The sequence below is a fragment of the Elaeis guineensis genome, chromosome 8 (assembly GCF_000442705.2).
Source record: "Elaeis guineensis isolate ETL-2024a chromosome 8, EG11, whole genome shotgun sequence".
NCBI classification, from domain to species: domain Eukaryota; kingdom Viridiplantae; phylum Streptophyta; class Magnoliopsida; order Arecales; family Arecaceae; genus Elaeis; species Elaeis guineensis.
The window spans coordinates 6,082,169-6,102,796 of NC_026000.2; the positions used below are offsets into that span (position 1 = coordinate 6,082,169).

The 20,628-nt window shown below is 41.9% G+C and overlaps 2 protein-coding genes and 1 pseudogene across 2 annotated transcripts; 2 read left to right on the forward strand and 1 right to left on the reverse strand.

Moving 5' to 3' along the window:
- The window catches only part of LOC140851044 (agamous-like MADS-box protein MADS1), an 84,917-nt pseudogene extending 80,272 nt beyond the window's left edge, over nt 1–4,645 (reverse strand).
- Nucleotides 4,646–10,334: 5,689 nt separating this feature from the next.
- On the forward strand, nt 10,335–12,766 carry LOC105050625 (fructose-bisphosphate aldolase 5, cytosolic). Its single transcript, XM_010930713.4, is given in 4 exon segments — nt 10,335–10,462; nt 11,209–11,891; nt 12,226–12,274; nt 12,277–12,766. Coding segments are annotated over 4 exon segments (1,071 nt in total). The 5' UTR covers nt 10,335–10,434; the 3' UTR covers nt 12,588–12,766.
- A 139-nt stretch (nt 12,767–12,905) lies between these two features.
- Nucleotides 12,906–16,369, forward strand: LOC140851105 (sufE-like protein 1, chloroplastic/mitochondrial). The gene has a single exon (XM_073242600.1). The coding sequence runs from the start codon at nt 14,985–14,987 to the stop codon at nt 16,131–16,133; it is 1,149 nt and encodes a 382-aa protein (XP_073098701.1). The 5' UTR covers nt 12,906–14,984; the 3' UTR covers nt 16,134–16,369.
- The last annotated feature ends 4,259 nt before the right edge of the window (nt 16,370–20,628 follow it).

Below are 20,628 nucleotides of genomic sequence, written 5' to 3' on the forward strand. Positions count from 1 at the left end.
ATAGCTAAGGGTACCTCATCCATGCCATTGGCCCATCAAAATACTGCAAGAAAGCATCTGGAGAAATCTGTCCGCTACTGAGCTGTTGGCTGTGGAGGGTCTTGCAAAGAAGCGTTATGGTGAGATATGGATCCGAAAACTATCATAAGCAGAAGTGTATTTTGATACCCATCATCCATCACGGAGAGTGATTTCTAGCAATTGGCTTCCCATGTTCATGGTCTCTCCTAATTGAAGTGCTTTCTATCTTTAAGCAATTGGATTCTCTCTTTGATCACCTCCATTCTTGAGTCCAATTGATGAGCAAGCTCCCTTAGTGATTGAGCAGGCATAAAACAAACCATCCAAGGCAACATGGCATATCAACTAAATCCCTGCACTCCTATTGAATGATGCTTGATGTCTGATGATTTCAGCCTTCATGTAACCTGGTAAGTCAGTTTGTTCTTGTTTCGGATATCGATATAAGCTCTCGATACTGTCAATAATGTGTCGAGCTGCTTGATTGTCCTCAGGCCATGTCTCTACTTTGTTCTCGGGTCCAAAGCTTATCACCAAGACCGGGATGTCAAAAGAATGGCCAATTCACTAGCCTTCTTCTTTAGCCTGCTATTCTTCTCCTATGGTTGCCGAACGTGATGCTGTTCTCAATGAACTTTAGTTTACTTGGACGCCCATATCGAAAATTTTTGCTAAACCTGTGAAGAATGTTTATGTGTGTATTCTCAGAGGAAAAAAAAAAAAAAGATTTGATCATTTTTTGTCATACCAATCTCAAAAGCTTATTATGACCAACATGAAATAATCACAAGCTTATGAACCGGAAAACACAAATTTGGAAGGCATATCAAATTGCTAATGAAGATCAGAAAGTTGAGAAAGAAAGATCTGACCCTGAAAATAGGGGGAAAGGGGAATGTTTTACTTGATGATAGTCATGATAGATTTCTTTCCAAGCGTATCATCAATACCAACATATAACATAATAAATAAAAAACTTAGAAATATTTCATGCATAGGCTGGGCCTGGCTCAGTTATGATCAGTTCTGTAAATCATTTTAATGCATGGAGATTTACCATCAAAAATTTTTCCCTTAATTAAGAGAACATTGTGAATAGGGAGACTTGATTGCTTTCAGACAAAACACCTTTTTCATGCTGCATCAGTGTCTAAAACAAGAAAAATGTTACTATCTAGAATAGATCATCTTGCCTAGTCAGATGACTATTTTAAACCAGATCAAAACTAACCAACTGCGTAACACGTGACAGCCATATATTTATGAACGCTCCTTTTGATATTGATATATATGTCATGACTAACTTTGACCATTGAGCACTTATTTAGCATTCTGCAACTCTTTTTTTTTTTTTCTTTTGAGCAAACATTTTTGTTATATGATTTTCTATTACTATACAAAGTGTTCTTTAACTCATAGATATCATTATTCTCATCAAAAAAAAAAAACTCATAGATATCATTGTATACATTAAAATTTCCATAATGCTATTGCATAAACACTAGTAGTCACAATCTATAATAGCTCAAGAGAGTTCCTTGTAATCATCTTAAACTACCTTGCAACTCACCAACATTATAACGTGTGACGGCATATAATTATGGATACTTGTTTTTCAGATTACTGTATTATGTCATGACTAACACTTTTTCCATTAAGCACTTATCCAGCATCCTATAACTTTTTTTTTTTCTTTTTACTTCTGAGCAAAACTTTTCAAATTTTACATTGTTTCTATCGTTATACAATGTGTTTTGAATTCGTTGATATCATATTAAGGTTGCCATGGTTTTAATGCCCTTGAAAAAGAAGACATGAAAGAAATGAAATAAAAAACGAACACAATCTTGAACGCTTGGGGACTTGCCTTGCTAGAAAGTGAAAAAATCCTAGTCTTCTTTGAGAAGGGAAGAGTCTTCAACTCCTCGCAAGAAAATTTAATTCTCCTGATTGCACTCCTCTTATATAAATAGCTCTAATAAAGATCTCGGCCATCTCCGTATGAAAAGTGATAAAGATAGGAAGGTTAACTTGTATTTAATATATTAATCATTAGAATATACTCTATCCTTCCCATAATTAAAGAAGTATTTCTAAGTCTGATTAATTTGTTTCCTTAGAAACAAGTTCTATTCTTTTAAAATTTTTATTCTTTCTAGGTATATGGTACAAAAACCACACACACGCATGATGATTGAATCACGCATGGAGTCGGAGAGGGTGGGGCAAAAAAAAAAAAAAAAAAAAATTAGTGACATGTGATTCAATCATTTTGCGCGGTGCGTGATTTTCTGTACTACATGCTGTGCATAAAATTCACTTTTATTTTTTATTTTTTAAATAAAATAAAATAAAATATATTTTATATTTTTTTTAATTGATATATATACAAGATTATAGTACAAAATTTATGTTTAAACTATTAGTGAGATACTCTCCTTAACTCAGATTTAATCTCTCCCAGTTGAGATTGAATTTTCTAAGATAAAAAATATTATAAATTATTTAAACTTGGATAAAAGATATATTTCGGCTTCAGCATCAACTTCACCTTGTATTGCATCACTTAATTCCTAGTAACACGATTCAGTCAAAGATGTGTAAAATAATAATATTCAATTTTGGTGTGGTGTAGAAGGGTTTCTTTAGTCATACATCGATTATGAGTCAAAAAAGAATATGCTTATATGGATTGGAACCTTCTCTTCCAATGTGAGGTGCCTTTTAAAGAACAAAACCGTGAGGCTCTAAATGATCAAGCCCATTGAAAGTCAAAGACCCATTGAAGCCTAAGGCCTACTGAAGTCTGAAGATGGTCATGAGTCAAAGCAGACAATACCTCACATATGCGAAGGCGGAGACATAAACCAACCATCTGAGTCATTCGACCCTTTGATCCATGACCACAACATTGGCGCTGTCTGTGGGAATTGTCTCCTATCCACACATACTCCCTCTTGATTGGGGGGCTGTGTTGTGGTGTAGAGAGGACTTCTTTAATCCTACATTGGTTATGAGTCAAGAGAAAATATGATTTTTATGGATTAGAACCTTCTCTTCCAACGTGAGGTACTTTTTAAAGGACAAAACCATAAGGCTCTAAATGATCAAGGCCCATTGAAACCTAAGACCCACTGAAGCCTAAAGATGGTCATGAGTCAAAGTGGACAATACCTCACGTATGTGGAAGTAGAGGCATAAACCAATCATCTGAGCCATTCGACTCCTTGACTCATTACCATAATAAATTTCTTTAGGCATTTTGGAGGCTTGAAAGCCTCAAAATGGAATCATGAAGTCGTACAATTTTATGCAAACATATATGAGGATCTTTGAAATCTTTATATTTTATTCTTAAATATATATGTATATAAATAAATATAAAATTATGTTTTATAAATATACTATTTTTATAAAATATATTCATGGAATCACTTATCATGATAAAATATAATTTTTTTATATCTCATGATCTTTATTTTATAAAAAATATGATTTCATCAACAACAATCATTTGTATGAAAAATATGTTAATTTAAAAATAAATAAGCAAGTAAGATCTACGTATCTTGATTGTCCTAAGTCTTCAGACTTTGTTAGCAGAATCAAATAATCCTATTTAAAATATCAAATCATAATTAATTTTTTCAATTAATTTAATAAAATTAAATGATAAAAAAAATTTGTTAATCAGATGATTGGTTTGATAAATCATCTGGCACCAAAGCAGTTCAGAATCTTCTTATCAGATCAACACGAATCCCTAAAAAAGGAATGTACGACTCAATACTAGAGTTTCTAGATCTTCTTAGAGAGAGAAAATAGATGAAGAGAGAAAAAATAGAAAAAAAAAATTTATATTTTTCAAAAAAAATTCATGATTAAGATCGTCATGGATCATATTAAGATGACTCATAGAGGTTAAGTTATGAATTTTTAACAAAGATCGAATTAGATCCAACAAATTGCATAGATATCAAAGTGATTATAGGTGTCTTTGAAAAGGTCACCTTAGATTTATACTAGTCGAAGAATTAGATAGACAGAGAAAAAATAAGGGTAGAAAGAGAAATAAGAGAGAAGGAGAAGGGAGAGAACCTTCTCTCTTTCTCCTTTTTTTTTTTTTTTCCTTTGCAGAACAGGGGATGGTGGTGGCTAGTCGCCGGAGGACCGGCGACAGGCAGCGGCAGCAGGTGGCCGACGGCGACGGGGCAAAGGACAGCCGACGAGAATCACAGGAGAAAATCCCAAAAACAGGGTATCCAGGCCGTTCTTGAGTTTTCGGTCCATGACCGTTCACTCGCGGCCATGAATTCGCCGTGAATCGTCGTAGGGAGGCTGTGGGACTCGACCAAGAGTCCAGCATCAAGAGGCGACGGCACCGGTGACTGGAAAGGAGAAGAAAAAGGGACCGAAAACAGGGGAAGTGGGCGGAGGTCTCTTCGGTCGTTTTCCGGCGAAACCGGGGGCCGGCGGCGGTGCCTGAGGCCAAGAGAAGAAGGGAAAGAGAGAGAGAGAGAGGAGGAAGGATCGGGGCCTTACCTTGGCTCCAGTGGCGTCTCCGGCTTCGATTTCCGGCGGGCACAAAGATGGTAGGCCGCGGCTTCAATGGGAGAAACAGAGAGAGAACAATAGAAGAAGGCTGATGCTTGTGGTGACTTGAAGGTGGGTTTGGGACTCTTAAATAGAGGTGGAGGCTAGGGGTTTGCTGGCCTCCGATGGCCTCTAAAATCCGACTTTGATCGGGAGTGTTGAGGAAGAGGATTTTTTTTTTTTTTTTTTGGTTTTGGGTGGGAATTGGGCCGATTTCTATTGGGCTGGTCCAATTGGACCAGACCATCACCCAAATAGCCGAGCTTGGAGGACATAATACTCATGAGTACGGGCACCATATACCATTGTCAAAATTCTAATCCTGGCTGCAGCTCTTCCCATCCTTTCTTCCCGTGGGAGTCTCTCAATCTCTTTTTCTCTGCATCTCTCTTCACTTCTCCTGCTCCTTAATTTGACTTCTCATACACATTCTATATTTAATTCCATTTCTATATATAATTATATTATTAAGTGAATATCTGATCAGGACACCACCTCTCAAGATCTTTTCAATATCATACGATATAGTATAAAAAAAAATAAATAATAAAAATAATCAAAATACGTAAATCAACCACAAAAGGACTCATCTCCACGGGGCATGCAAACTTCACTTTAAAAAAAAATTTTACAAGAGAAGATATCACCCTCAACTCTCGTACATCCAATTTTTCTCTCACAGAAAGTTCCCCTCACAAAAACTCTCTCTCTTGGAAGACCCTTCTGAACCCCTGAAGCGACCGACATCCGCTATCCAGAAGCCCTGCTCTTTCTCTCCCAGCGTACGGCTCTCCCTCTTTTCTCTTTTGGGTTCTGATCTTCATTTTCCGTGCGAAGCCTTCCACGCCCGCATCCATGAGAAACCAGGCCACTCACACACCCCTTTGTTCACTGTTCCAGGCCTTTATAGGCCTTAAACAAGGGTTTAACCTAATTAGATTAGGTTTGGATCTCCTAAACAAGTCCAAAATCCTTCCCAAACTGTCGGATCGTGACCGGGACATCCCTGGGCCGTCTGATCATGCTCCGGTCCACAAAATAGTTCTGTAGATCGCGAGAAACGTCCAGGCGGTCCACAGACCTGGCCGTGGACCAGGAAAACCCAACGGTGCTTGGGCCTGGGCCGGCCCACGTGCGTAGGCCTAAGCCGCCGGCGCCGGGCGCCTGGGCCCGGGCCGCATCCCGCGGGCCCGTGCGTGGGCTGGGCAGCGCTCCACCACCTACGGCCGCACCGCCACCGGCAGTCCTCTGCCACTTCAGATCTCGTGCCGACTTCAAAAGCTCATATCTCCTTCATCCGAGCTCCGTTTGGAGTGATCTTGGTCTTCTTGGACTTCGTTTTTTCACCGCAGATCTCGCTGTGGACTTAATGTGGATCGAATCTCAAGACGTCAAATCCTAACAATCTCCATCTCGACTCGATATTCGGCCTCCTCCTAACTCTGAGAGCTTCTGGATCTCCTCACCCCTATATCCTGGGGCAACCATCTGCTGATCATAGATGGACAAACATGGGAGTCGAGTCAGGTCACTCGATCCCATCTCCATCGTATGCTGTGCTCCTCCTGATCTGAGACCTACTCGGGATATTGTCCTGCGGCAATAGAAATCTCACCTTGCGACGTCGCCTCTCGTCCTCTCGAGTCTTCTGTCTCGTGCCCGATCCACCTCTACCTGGAGCTCCACCTCGCTCTGGGCTCCACCTGACTCCCGAAGCTCCACCTCGTATTGGGCTCCCTGCTAGGTAATAATGTCCTCTACTCCTCTTCTTCTCCTCCAGCACAATTCTATCGTCGCGTAGCACCCTCAGGATTCCTCCACCAGCTACCGTTCTGTAGCCTCTCGAATCCAGTCTGCTAAGTGAGATAAGATTCCATCTGAAATTGGGTATGTATCAGACCTCTCCCAATCTCCTCACTGCATCATCATATGTCCTCCAGTTGACCGTACCAATACCTCTGATCGCACAGCTCGATCCATCCGGCAGATATACAGTACCCTCACTGTTCTCCAGAGAGTCAAATTGCTCCTTTCTGCAACATACATGATAGGGGCATGCAGAATCTAATATCCACTGCTAGAAAGAAGTAGATACCTCGTCAGATATCTCCAGGACATCTCCATCTGAATCGCTGTCGACCATCGCTACAACAGTCACCGTCCAATTTTTGAGTTGAAGGCAATTTCTAGCTAGATGCCCTAACCCCTCACACCGGTAATACCTGATTTTGCTCAAGTCCCTCCTGGACTTGGACCGCCCTTATCGCGATCTCCTGTCGCTCCGTCTACCGCCTCCTGCTCCTCCAGAAGCCACCAAAGCTGAGCTACCGCTACCTAAGCTCAAAGCCAGGTTCTCCCTTTTGAGAACCTCGTTCTGGAGTATCACCGCGGTGACCTCGTCCATCTTGATAGTGCTCTTCCCTACTAGAAGAGCAGTCACCAAAGACTCGTACGAATGTGCAAGCGATGCTAGCAAAACCAGTGTCTTGATCTTCTCCTCAACATTCTCACCAATACTGAAGAGGTCGGTGAGGATCTTCTAAAAGTGGTTAAGATGCTCCTGCATGCTCTGTCCCTCAGTCATCCACAGTTGGTAGAACTGCCTCCAGAGGAAAAGAGTGTTGGTGAGAGACTTCGTCATGTACAACTCCTCGAGCTTCGACCAATAGTATCATCAGAGAAGTCTCGCGCAGCACATAGATCACCACCTTATCCGTCAGGTACATACGGATGGTACTCACCGCCTGCATCTGTAGCCATTTTCAATTCCGCACTTCCATGGTGGTTGGCTTCTCATCGCACAAGAGAGCATCGATCAACCCTTGTTGGATGAGCACGTCCTTCACCCTTGCTTGCCACAAGGAGAAATTGCTCTTATCATCAAACTTGTTGATCTCCATCTTGATTGATCCTGTCTTCTCCATCTTCAGTCTTACTCACCACCGGTGCAATCTGCGTCCTTATACCGCCTTGCTTTGATACCACTTGTTGGGTGGATATTTGGCCAGGACACCACCTCCCAGGACCTTTTCAGTACCACACGATGCAGCAGAAAGAAAGAAGAAATAAAATAAAAAATAATCAAAATACGTGGATCAGCCACAAAAGGATCACCTCCATGGGACATGCAAACTTCACTATGAAAAAAAATTTTACAAGAGGAGATCTCACTCTCAACCTTCGTACACCCAATTTCTCTGTCACAGAAAGTTTCCCTCACAAAAACTCTCTCTTGGAAGATCTTCCTGAACTTCTGAAGCGATCAGCGTCCGCTGTCCAGGAGCCCTGCTCTTTCTCTCCCAACGTACGGCTCTCTCTCTTCTCTTTTGGGTTCTGATCTTCGTTTTCCATGTGAAGCCTTCCATGCCCACATCCACGAGAAACCAAGCCACTCACACACCCCTCTATTCACTGTTCCCAGGCCTTTATAGGCCTTAAATAAGGGTTTAAACCTAATTAGATTAGGTTTAGGTCTCCTAAACAAGCCCAAAATCCTTCCCAAATCATCGGATCGTGATCGGAACATCCCTGGGCCGTCTGATCGTGTTTCGGTCCACGAAATAATTTCGTGGACCGTGAGAAATACCTGAAAAATGCCCAGGTGGTCCACAGATCCGACCGTGGACCGCCCGGTCCACGATGGACCGGGAAAACCCAGCGGTGCCTGGGCCTGGGCCGGCACTCGCCCGTGTCGGGCGCTTGGGCCCGGGCCGCGTCCTGCGGGCCCGTGCATGGGCTGGGCCGCACGCCCGCCTGGGCCGCGCCGCCGCCGCTCCGCCGGCGGTCCTCCACCACCTCAAATTTCGTACCGACTTCAAAAGCTCGTATCTCCTCCATCCGAGCTCCGTTTGAGGTGATCTTGATCTCGTTGGACTTCGTTTTTCGTCACGGATCTCACCGTGGGCTCAATATGAATCAAATTTCGAGACATCAAATCCTAACATATACAAAAATTGTGCTGCTAATCACACCATTTTTTTTTGCAATGTTTGGTCAAAACTCTTCATATTGATATGATTCACCTCAAGTAAATGGAGAAAATTTGATCTAAATCATGGGCCGTCCATGTATCACGAAATGGTCCACAATTGATACGCGGCGAACCTGTTTCACAGTACATTTCAGGCCTTTTCAATGAAAAGTCGTTCCACACTACGCAACTAGCTCAAAACTATTTTGCTTAAGTTCTTGTGTGGTTTAACTTGATATGGATCTATCAAGGAGACCGCTTCAACTTGTTTGTTGGTATAACCCTTCATCAAGTTTGTGTTGGACTATATTTCAATAATCTTTGGCGTTCAAAGCCTTGGTTGAGCCTCCTTGTCTTAAAATTAGTTTTATTGATTCGGCTACTATGATTCTTAAGTGATGAGATTGGTTGTGCTAGATTTCATGTCATAAAGATCTTAATCTACAATTGAAGTTGATTTCGAGCTGGGGCGATGGCGTTTACTCAATTGTCTTGTTGGTTCGATTGAAATCGGATCACATATGATCTGGTCCAAACTGGCATTACACCACCTTATTGTATGAATGACTCACACAGAATTAGCGAGGAAGCACCGCCTCCCAAGTTCTCATCCTACGAAGAAAACCCAATATTTCTTCAAACTTTGAAAAACTTAAAAAGAAAATCGTAGAAAAGTCATCTGAAATATTATGTTAAAGTCATCTAAATATATAAAAATATTTCAGTAGGTTAAAAATCATCACACATAGAAAAAATATTTTAAGAAACCGTATATATTTAAATATATTAGAAATCATTAAGTATAAAAAAAACTAATTTTGGAAAGAAATTATCAACCGTTCAGCATCCACGCATAAAAAATATAAATTTAAAGTTATTTCCAAAAGCCGTCAACTAATTCAAAAAAAAAATCAAAATAAAGTTGAATTTAAATAGGATTCTTTTCAATTATTTTAGAAAAATTATTGACCATTTAGAATCCATGCACACACAAAAAAAAAAAAAAGAAGAATTCAAATTTAAAATTATTTTAAGAAGTCATTAATTATAAAAATTTTTATTTCAAAAAAAATTTTTGAGAAAATTTTTTGAAAATATTTTCCTCCACACACGCAGAGGGAAAAAAATAAAATTTATTTTGAATTTAAGTAAATCTCTTCTTAATTATTAAAAAAAAAATAAATTTAGAGTTTTTTTAAAAAAATATTAATCTGAATTATTTTAAAAAAAATTATTAGTCTTTTAGAGTCCATGCACGCCAAAGAAAAAAAAGCCGAATTCAGAATTATTTAAGAAAGATGTTAATATCTTTGGTAAGTTGTGTTAAACTTAACTATAAAATATTTTCATTCAAAAAAAAAATTTTCTCCATGAATGCAGCAGGAAAAAAATGGTAAAAAATATTTTAGAAGGCCATTTATAGACTCGTCGCTACTTCTTCCATTTGCGGGAACGAGGGCGCCAAAAAGAGAGGAAAAAAAAAAAAAAGACTCACAATGGGATTTAAACCGGCATTGCACATCTCCTCGTATAGATGACACACACACAACTAGAGAAGAAGCGCCACCTCGTTCTTATTTCCACTCATTCCCGAAGGGATAAGTCCACGTCAGCTCCACGTGGCACTAGGTGGTACCAACCGTTCCCCTATCCAAGGACGATAACCCTCACCGGGTTGCGATGTGAACACGTGTCCATAACCCGTGAAGGATCTTTTGGGGTGTATCCTTGTGGCGGGGCTTATAAAAGCCACCCTTCTAACGGGCTTTGTTTTGTGCTCAGGCGTGTGTGCACGTATCTTCCCCACAATTATTCATTCCCCACTGTTCCCTAGTCTTCAACACCGAACCATGTCTGCCTTCGTAGGAAAATATGCCGGTAAGCTTATTCCCCATCACTCATTTCTCTTTCATGTTAACAAAGGTGGATTTTTTTTTTTTCTTTCTTAATTCTTGTTGGCTTGAAAAACTCTTTCCAGATGTTCCTCGATTTTATTGGTTTTGTCAATCAATAAAATATACCTTTCACTATACAACTCTGCATATGAATGGACGAAATTATCAATGAAGACAAGTATTTTACTCAAATTGGTTTGATTTGTATAATGTATCGTGCATATTTTAACATAATTCTTAGAAAATCTAATTCCAGGAAGATAAATTATTGATTTTCTTTTTAATAATTCATAAAGGCAAAATTCATCATCAAGTTAGTATAAAAATTGGGAACTTAGACATTCCTAACCATGTTGGAATTTAGATCGCACCGATGATACCGAGTCAAGATGCACTCTCACTATAATGTTGGGATAATGATATAACAGCACATATTTTACAATTCTGTCATGAAACCACTCTAGTGCTTAATTTTGTCCATTTGAAGAATAAATAGCCATATGCTTAGGTCTATGGACATAATTTTGGTTGATGGAATGGAGTTTATCAATAGGATCTCTTTTTTTTTTTTTTTCAGAAAAAGGTTGTGGTGGTAAAACTACTTGCAAAATCCTATGCTAGCATTATATAACAATCATTTCATTTTTTTCTAAAAAAGAAAGCCCATGAAATCTTATAGAAGGAACTGAGGCCATGTCTTTTGATGGGCTAAAATTGATACCACACCAGATGAACTTATCAAGACAGCCAAGTACATAGCCACCCCCGGCAAGGGCATTCTCGCCGCCGACGAGAGCACCGGCACCATCGGGAAACGCCTCGCGAGCATCAACGTGGAGAACATCGAGTCCAACCGGCAAGCCCTCCGCGAGCTCCTCTTCACATCGCCGAACGCCCTCTCCTACCTCTCCGGCGTCATCCTCTTCGAGGAGACCCTCTACCAGAAGACCACCGGCGGCAAGCCCTTCGTCGACGTCCTCATCGAGAACTCCGTCATCCCCGGCATCAAGGTGGACAAAGGCACCGTGGAGATCGCCGGCACCAACTCGGAGACCACCACCCAAGGCTTCGATTCCCTGGGGGCCCGCTGCCAGCAGTACTACAAGGCCGGGGCCCGCTTCGCGAAATGGAGGGCTGTCCTCAAGATTGGGCCCACGGAGCCATCGGAGCTGGCCATCCAGCAGAATGCCCAGGGGCTGGCGCGGTACGCCATTATATGCCAAGAGAACGGCCTCGTGCCCATCGTCGAGCCGGAGGTCCTCACCGACGGCAACCATGACATCAAAAAGTGTGCTGCAGTCACGGAGAAGGTTCTCGCTGCTGTCTACAAGGCACTCAACGATCACCATGTGCTCCTCGAGGGCACCCTCCTCAAGCCCAACATGGTGACCCCTGGCTCAGACAGCCCAAAGGTACTTACATCATCTTGTGGATTTCCTTTTTTTTTTTTTTTTTTGGATAAATTGGATGAATTAAGCCATTCGAGTACGAATATATCCATAAAAATCAAATAATAACATATTTAACAATTAAACCAAAATAATTATCAAAAATTTCATAATATAGATATGGTGTGGTTAGCCACATTTGCTGCCATCCAATCAGCTGCACTATTAGCTTTTCTGTAAATAAATGCAACTTCAATAGAATGCAAACTAGCTATCTGATGACCATTAAGAAATCTACGAATAACATTAGCAATTTCTTTCAATGAACTTTTTCTCTCTCTTTTTTTGTGAATTTTAGGTGACACCTGAAGTGATAGCGGAGTATACAGTGGCAGCACTGCGACGCACCGTCCACCGGCCGTCCCTGGGATTGTGTTCCTGTCGGGTGGGCAGAGCGAGGAGGAGGCGACGCTGAACCTGAACGCCATAAACAAGCTGGAAGTGGTGAAGCCATGGACTCTGTCCTTCTCATTTGGACGGGCCCTTCAGCAGAGCACCATCAAGAAGTGGGCCGGCAAGAAGGAGAACGTTCCGGCGGCCCAGCAGGCATTCCTGGCAAGGTGCAAAGCCAATTCGGCGGCTACGCTTGGGAAGTACGCTGGGGGAAATGCCGATGCGGCGGCTTCGGAGAGCTTATATGTCAAGGGATACAAATACTAGTGTGGATTCCTATCATCTTTTTCTTAAATGTACCTGCTTCTTTGGGATCTCTCTCTAATCTCCCCTCTCTTTAACCATATTCTCACATATTTTGAGCTGTTCATCTTTGTTTCCTGCTGTTCATATATAACACTTCTGCTCTGATATTAATGTACTGGTCTTTTGACTTGGCTATCCAATTATTGTTCGTAATTTATTATCATTTCTTGATATTCATCTGCTTTTTAGCCTAATTATAACAAATTATATTTCATCTTTATGCTGGCTTTTATTGATGTTCGACTTTTTTTTGTTAGTTGTTATACTAGGTGAGAAAGTTTGATTTACTAACTACAGTCATGTTAATTTGATTGATGAAATTTATACAAGTGATATGTGATCAATAATTGGTGCAAGTGGGATCATGTTTGAATAGTTTGTCTAGATATATAAATTGGTGAAAGGCAACTTGGTCTATTTTATCTGCCACAACAACTATTAATATTCCTTGATATGAGTCCACTAACTTAGAATGCATGGAAAGTCAATGTGCTATTTGCTAGAATTTTGAGGTATAATTGTCAAAATCATCATCTATTCAATTAGCCCATTAATTTCCTCCTCACAAAAATAAGAATTTTTTGCTTTTCTTCTGAATAAAAAGAATGGGTAATCTTCAACATGTTTCCAACTTGCACGCATGTCATCATTGTTTTTTTAGGTAGGATACCATGGTTACCGAATCACCTGCATTATTTCCACAATACTGAATATATTTTTCAATGCCTTCATGACATGTCACCCAGTATGCTTATACTTTACGGAAAGCTCAAAATAAGATTTTCCAAAGACATATAATTAAGGTTGCCTTGCATCTTGGTTTCGTTAATGAGCTCCAGTTACATCATGTTTTCGCTGCAAAATGATGCCACTTGTTGAGCACATACATGTACGTACACATACATACAAACACACACACACATAGAGAGAGAGACTTCCATAGATGTATGTATGTATTTCTAGATTATTCTTTAGTTATTTTTCTAATTATTAAGATATTATTTTTGGACTTTTTTTTTGGGGGGTGTCGAGGGCATCACTCATGGGTATAAACAACTAAATTTAAATACAATCTGAACACCTTGCACCAAATGACCACATTATGCAGCTCATGTTTTGCCTACATGCACAACAAGGTTTAGCATGCATTTTATATTAGACATGAAAAATCGAGTGATTTAGCTTACTGATGACCAGTGCTTTAGTAGTCCTATAAATTCCATTCGAATAGTTACCCAGCGTGCCCCATAACTTAGTGGGGTGAGTTTTTTCAGTCAAAGTACTAGCTAATGTAAACCCCAACAAATAAAATTTATACATCTTATTTAAAAATAAAAATAATATTCTATATAAAAGAATCCAACTCGTTTGAATCTATATAGGTATATATTTAGTTTTACATGAATTATACGCTATGTTTATTTGAAGACTTGTATAGAAAGAACCTAAATAATATATATTTAACTTCGATGAGATCCAGAATTATTACAATTATATTAAAGCAGGCCAAATCTACCAGCTATATGAACTAAAAAAATGCTACAACATGAGTCCTTTGAATCCCGCATCCATTACATTTATCTTCTCCTCAAATATGCATTGATTATATATATATATTTGGTTGAGGATATTGAATTTTGGAATAGGAATGAAAATGAATGACTCTCATTTCAATTATTTAATTGATGAGAATTTTATTTTTATTTTAATTTTAGAAAGAATAAAATATTTTAATCTCATAAAATTTAATTCTTATTTTTTTATAATATTTTAATTTTATTTTAATTTTGATCACGAATCAAATAGAAAATATGATCATTCCAACTCCAATTACAAACTAAATATACCGTAAATATATTCACGCATAATTGAACATTAAAAGCAAAATGAAAAAAATCATCTTAAATCCATATAGGTATTACCTAAGAAAACACAATTTAATTCAGCTCCATGAACCCTTAAACCATGTGCATCAAGCCACATAATTCTTCAACTTAAATTTGCTGTTTTCCTTTCTGACAAACAACCTACAGGATGAGGAGCGTCCATGAAAGACCCGTACTCGAGCGATAAGATAAGCCTTGAAATTCTTTGGATACAAAGGCATCTATAAATCCATTTGCCGACTCTAGGACGGACCAGAAAGATCCAACAATTTGATGGTCAGAATCTTCTGATCCACATATTTGAGCGTCTAGACGAAATATATGTAAACAAAAGAAACGAGAGGCCAGGTGCGCACCCGCTCGTCTCGTCTCGTCTCCACCAAAAGCCCCTCTCAAAGGCCATGTCCAAATAGATCGGTAGACCTCCCCCTCTGTCTCCCTCCCCCCGGTTCTTCCACCTGTTGGTTCTCTTATGTCGTCCCTCTCCTCTTCTCTCCGCCTCTTCTCCCCCAAACTCCGCCAAACCTTCCCCAAATCCCCCTTCCTCCCTTCCAAACCTTTCTTCTTCTCTTCTCCCATCTCCTTCCAACGCCTCCCTAGATCCCCTCTTTCCGAGCCCCTCAGAGCCCAGCAGCAGCACCAGCGCCAGCAGCGAGAGGCCGAGGTCGATCTCTCCGTGCTACCTCCCAGATTGCAAGAAATCATCGCCCTCTTCCAGACTGTCGCGGAACCCAAGGCCAAGTACCAACAGCTTCTCCACTACGGCGCCCAGCTCCCCCCTCTCGACCCCCGCTTCAAGACCGACGACCATCGCGTCCGCGGCTGCGTCTCCCAGGTCTGGGTCCGCGCCTTCCGCGACGCCGACGACCACGCCGCCGTCCGCTTCGAGGCGGACTCCGACTCCGCGCTCACCAAGGGACTGGCTGCGCTCCTTGTCTTCGGTCTCTCTGGCTACCCCGCTACCGTCGTCGCCTCCGTCCCGCCCGGCTTCGTCCACCTGCTCGGCCTTCAGCAGAGCCTTACGCCCTCCCGGAATAACGGGTTCCTGAACATGCTCAAGCTCATGCAGCAGAAGGCCCTCCAGTTCTATTCCGAGGTCGGTGATTCGGAAATTAACGGGGTTTCAGAATCCAAGGGATCGAATTCGGGTGCCAAAGATGGAGTCTTGGACGATAAAAATACGATCTTGGGTGAAAAAACTGATAAAACTGGCAAAGATTCGATCTTTGGAGAGGTTTCGAGTGCAAACTGGAGCGGCGATTCGCTACCCTTTGGGGATTTGATGGTTGATGGACATGGTATGAATAGCGCCGATGGAGTGCAGAAAAGTTCGAATGGTGGGATTGGTGGGAGAAGGGAGAGGATAAGGCAGAGATTGGAGAGGGAGCTCTCTCCGGTGGAATTGGAAGTGGAGGATATATCATATCAACACGCCGGCCATGCTGGGGTTAGGGGGAATGGTGATGGAGAGACCCATTTCAATCTGAGGGTGGTATCCAAAGAGTTTGAAGGGAAGAGTTTGGTGAAGAGGCACAGGCTTGTTTATGACTTGTTGCAAGAGGAGTTGCAGAGTGGGTTGCACGCCCTCTCCATAGATGCAAAGACTCCATCTGAAGCCTAATCCTGTTAAATATGCACTGAATGGCTCCAGGTTTTGTTACTTTGTTTGTTTTTTTGTTTGTTTTTTTTTTTCAATCCCCCCTCTTAAATTAATCGAACATGAGCTTTTCCAAACATAGGGAGATGCTGCATTGTTTGAATGCGTAGATTATCTTGTTATCCTGCTGATTATAAAACCAATTATCTAGCTGACTATAAAACCAATGTTGAAAAAGTTGAAGACTACGTTATTTTAAATTCTAGCTGTCTTCATTTTTTCTTCAAAAAATTTGTCTTCCAATTTGGTTATTTGGTTTGTATTAGTAACCTCAAACCAAATATGTTTGTTGAGAATAAAATATTGTACACTGACTAAAAAAAACAGATTAAAAGTTGGCTTCTTTCTTTGTACGTGCTTTTGGTGTTAATGAGGTCAAGATCTCAATGGGACCTAGAGAATAATTGCTATAAGAGTTGTTCATTATGGTAACGCTTATTTCTGGCGATGACATATTCCACAGCTGTGGAGTAATATCGAACTCTTAGAAATTTTATGGCTTTCTTGTTTATATGCTTATTTGAGGAAAATCATTTATAAAACGACTCATTCTGGTGCCTGTTGTTCTTAAGCTGAAGACAATGAGAGAATATCGTGTGATTTGAGATCCTATCTGGTTGATGTTGTATTCCTGATCATCTTGGTATGAAGGTCAAGGAATTTCAACTACTATTTATCATTTCTCCTATAACATCAAATTGGCTTTTACTCCATACGTAAAGCAATTTCATTGATATTCTTTGGTGGATGTTCCTTTTACTGATCCTTGTAATGTTGCAAATGTCTTAGTGATATAGTGGTGATTGGTTGAAATATTGATTTTCCTGCTACTGATGCCCTTCTTAATTGAAGAGAGCGCATTATATCAGATGCCATTTGTACTTTATCACTTGGTATAATTTTTTCATCTGTTCATATATACCGTTATTCTGCTGTTGTTTGCTATGGTTGTTCTCCTTCCTGTTGCCTTGCAATACTGATTTAATATATAACTTTTTGATCATTGCAAATAAAAATGTGTTTTGCTGCATTGTATTGTAGCTGTTAGTAGGATTTTGGTTCCATAAGCTTATCATCCCCTCTACTTCTTTTTACTTGTACTACTCTAGTGGTTGAGTAAGTTCTTACCAACTAATTAGGATATGACCAAAAAAGGGAAACTATGAGGCATTGCACTGTCTGGTAAGAGTTAATTCTGAATATTAGACCTTAATTTGTAATTATAGTTGCAGAAATAAGCATGTGCATATTGTAACAATGAAGAATTTGATCGGGAAAGACTTTATTGGTACATAATAATCCAATCTTTGAATGCTAATTCTTCATATGAATCTCACAAAGCAGCCTAATACCAGCTATATAGGGCTGATGTGGTAGATTTAGGCATGTTCTTTTGGAGTTTAAGAACATTCTTACAGTGAATGCTACCCTAGACACAAACCATCTATTAGTTGGCGCCCATTTCCTTGGGCAAGGCAGCTATAGGAATGCCTGTGTTGACGTAGAACACCAAGTTAGCTGATCAATGTTATCAGTTACACAATGCACTCATGCAATTGGGTAGTGTGCTTTGTGGCTCCCTGAGACCTGGAAGGAGTCTAGGCAAAGAACATAAAAGGCCAGATTGGTTTAACTTATGAATTTAATGACTCATGTAGTAGTAAGTGCAAACTTGAGAGTAGGTAACTTACTTGGAAGCCCATTCTCTCTAAAAGTTTATAGTCATGATGCTGTTAATTTGGCATAGTTGAAAATAATTGTTACTTAACATTTGGGCAAATGTTTCATTGTGTCTTATTGTCATTCAGGAAATTAGTAATTGATGGTGACCATTGCATGCCATCGAGGAAGGTAGTTATCAGTACTACTGCAAAATTGGTAATTGTTGTGAGGTAACGCGGGCCTACATTTTTCCTTTGGGTGCTTCATTTTCCTTGATTAAGGAGCTTTAGTTTAAGCAACACAAGGATGCTACCGATGCTGAATTATGATCACACACATCCTTTAATATTATTTAATTATATTCTTGAGTTGATGGTTGTTTTTCTATTAGTAATGATGTGTGCACATCTGAAAAATTTGCATTATTATGTTACAAGTTGTTTGGGCCAACCTGTCTCAAATTGTTCTTCCATTTTTTCTCGTGTTTCCTCATTTTCTCTTCACTTCTTAATATTTTGATCTAAAATTGACCTATGATTAATTCTTTGGTGTCTTGATGGAATTTGATGATGTTGGGTGGATGTCTGGTCAGGACACCACCTCCCAAGATCCTTTCAGTACCACGCGATGCAGCAGGAAGAAAGAAGAAACAAAACAAAAGAAAAACAATCAAAATACGTGGATCAGCCACAAAAGGGCTCGCCTCCACGGGACATGCAAACTTCACTATGAAAAAAAAAATTTACAAGAGGAGACCTCACCCTCAACCCTTGTACATCCAATTCTCTCTCATCTGAAGTTCCTCTCACAAAAGCTCTCTCTCTCTTGGAGATTCCCCTGAACCCCTGAAGAGCCTGGCGACCGCTGTCCAGGAGCCTCCTGCTCCTTCTCTCACAGCGCTCTCGCCCCTCTCTCTCTTCTCGGGTTCGTACGGCGGCGAGAAAACGAACCACACACTCCTCTGTTTCGTCACAGGCCTTTTTAAAGGCTTAAACAGAGTTTAAACATAATCTAATTAGGTTTAAGAGTCCTAAACAAGCCAAATCAGCATCCCAGACCGTCGGATCAAGACCGGGAGCCACCTGGGCCGTTGGATCGCACTCCGGTCCACGGAATAGTGCCGTGGATCGTGAGAAACGCGTTGGAAATGCCCACGCGGTCCACAGGCCGCGCCGTGGACCACCCGGTCCACAGTGGACCGGGGCAAGGGGGCCAGCAGGCCGCTGGCCTGGGCCGCACCTGCGCGCGGGCCTGCGCGCGCCTGGGCCGCGCGCCCGGCTGGGCCGTGCGCCCCGCTGGGCCGCGCGCCCGCCTGGACCGCGGGCCTGGGTTGCGCGTCCCGCGCGCCGCTGCCTGCGGCCGTGCCGCTGTCGCCCGCCGTCAGTCCTCCGCCGCCTCGATTCTCGTGCCGACTTCAAAAGCTCGTATCTCCTTCATCCGAGCTCCGATTCAAGTGATCTTGGTCTCGTTGGACTCCGTTTTTCGTCGCGAACCTCGCTGTGGGCTCAATGTGGGCTGAATCTCGAGGCGTCAAATTCTAACAATCTCCATCTCGACTCGATATTCGACCTCCTCCAAACTTCGAGAGCTTCTGGATCTCCTCGTCCTCATGCCCTGGGACAATCGCCTGCTGATCATGGATGGGCAAACATGGGAGTCGAGCCAGGCTGCTCGATCCCATCTCCGTCGTATGCTGTGCTCCTTCTGACCTGAGACCTGCTCGGGGCATCATCCTGCGGCAATAGGAATCTTACCTTGCGACGTCGCCTCTCGTCCTCCCGAGTCTCTTGTCTCATGCCCGATCTGCTTCCTGGAGCTCCACCTCGCTCTGGGCTCCATCTGGCTCCCGAAGCTTCACTTCGCACTGGGCTCCCTGCCAGGTAATAATGTCCTCTGCTCCCCTTCTTCCCCTCCAGCATAATCCTATCGCCGCGTAGCACCCTCAGGATTTTTCCACCAGCTACCGTCCTGTAGCCTCTCGAATCCAGTCTGCTAAGTGAGATAAGATTTCGCCTGAAATCGGGTATGTATCGGACCTCCCCCAATCTTCTCACTGCACCATTATGTGTCCTCCAGCTGACCGTCCCAATGCCTCTGATCGCACAGCTCAATCCATCCGGCAAATATACAGTGCTCTCACTATTCTCCAGGGAGTCAAGCTGCTCCTCTCTGCAACACACATGATAGGGGCATGCAGAATCTAATATCCACTACTGGGAAGAAGTAGATACCTCGTCAGATATCTCCAGGACATCTCCATCTGAATCGCTGCCGGCCGTCGCTACAGCAGCCACCGTCCGATTTTTCAGTTGAGGGCAATCTCTGGCTAGATGCCCCAACTCCTCACACCGGTAACACCTGGTTTTGCTCAAGTCCCTCCTGGACTTAGACTGTCCTCGTTGCGATCTCCTGTCGCTCCGTCTACCGCCTCCTGCACCTCCAGAAGCCACCAAAGCTGAGCTATCGACACCTGAGCTCGAAGCTGGATTCTCCCTTCTGAGAACCTCGTTCTGGAGTATCGCCGCGGTGATCTCGTCCATCTTGATAGTGCTCTTCCCTACTAGAAGAGCAGTCACCAAGGACTCGTACGAAGAGGGAAGCGACGCCAGCAAAACCAGCACCCTGGTCTTCTCCTCAACATTCTCGCCAATGCTGAGAAGGTCGGTGAGGATCTTCTGGATGTGGCTCAGATGCTCCTGCACGCTCTGTCCCTCAGTCATCCGCAGTTAGTAAAACTGCCTCCAGAGGAAAAGAGTGTTGGTGAGAGACTTCGCCATGTACAACTCCTCGAGCTTCG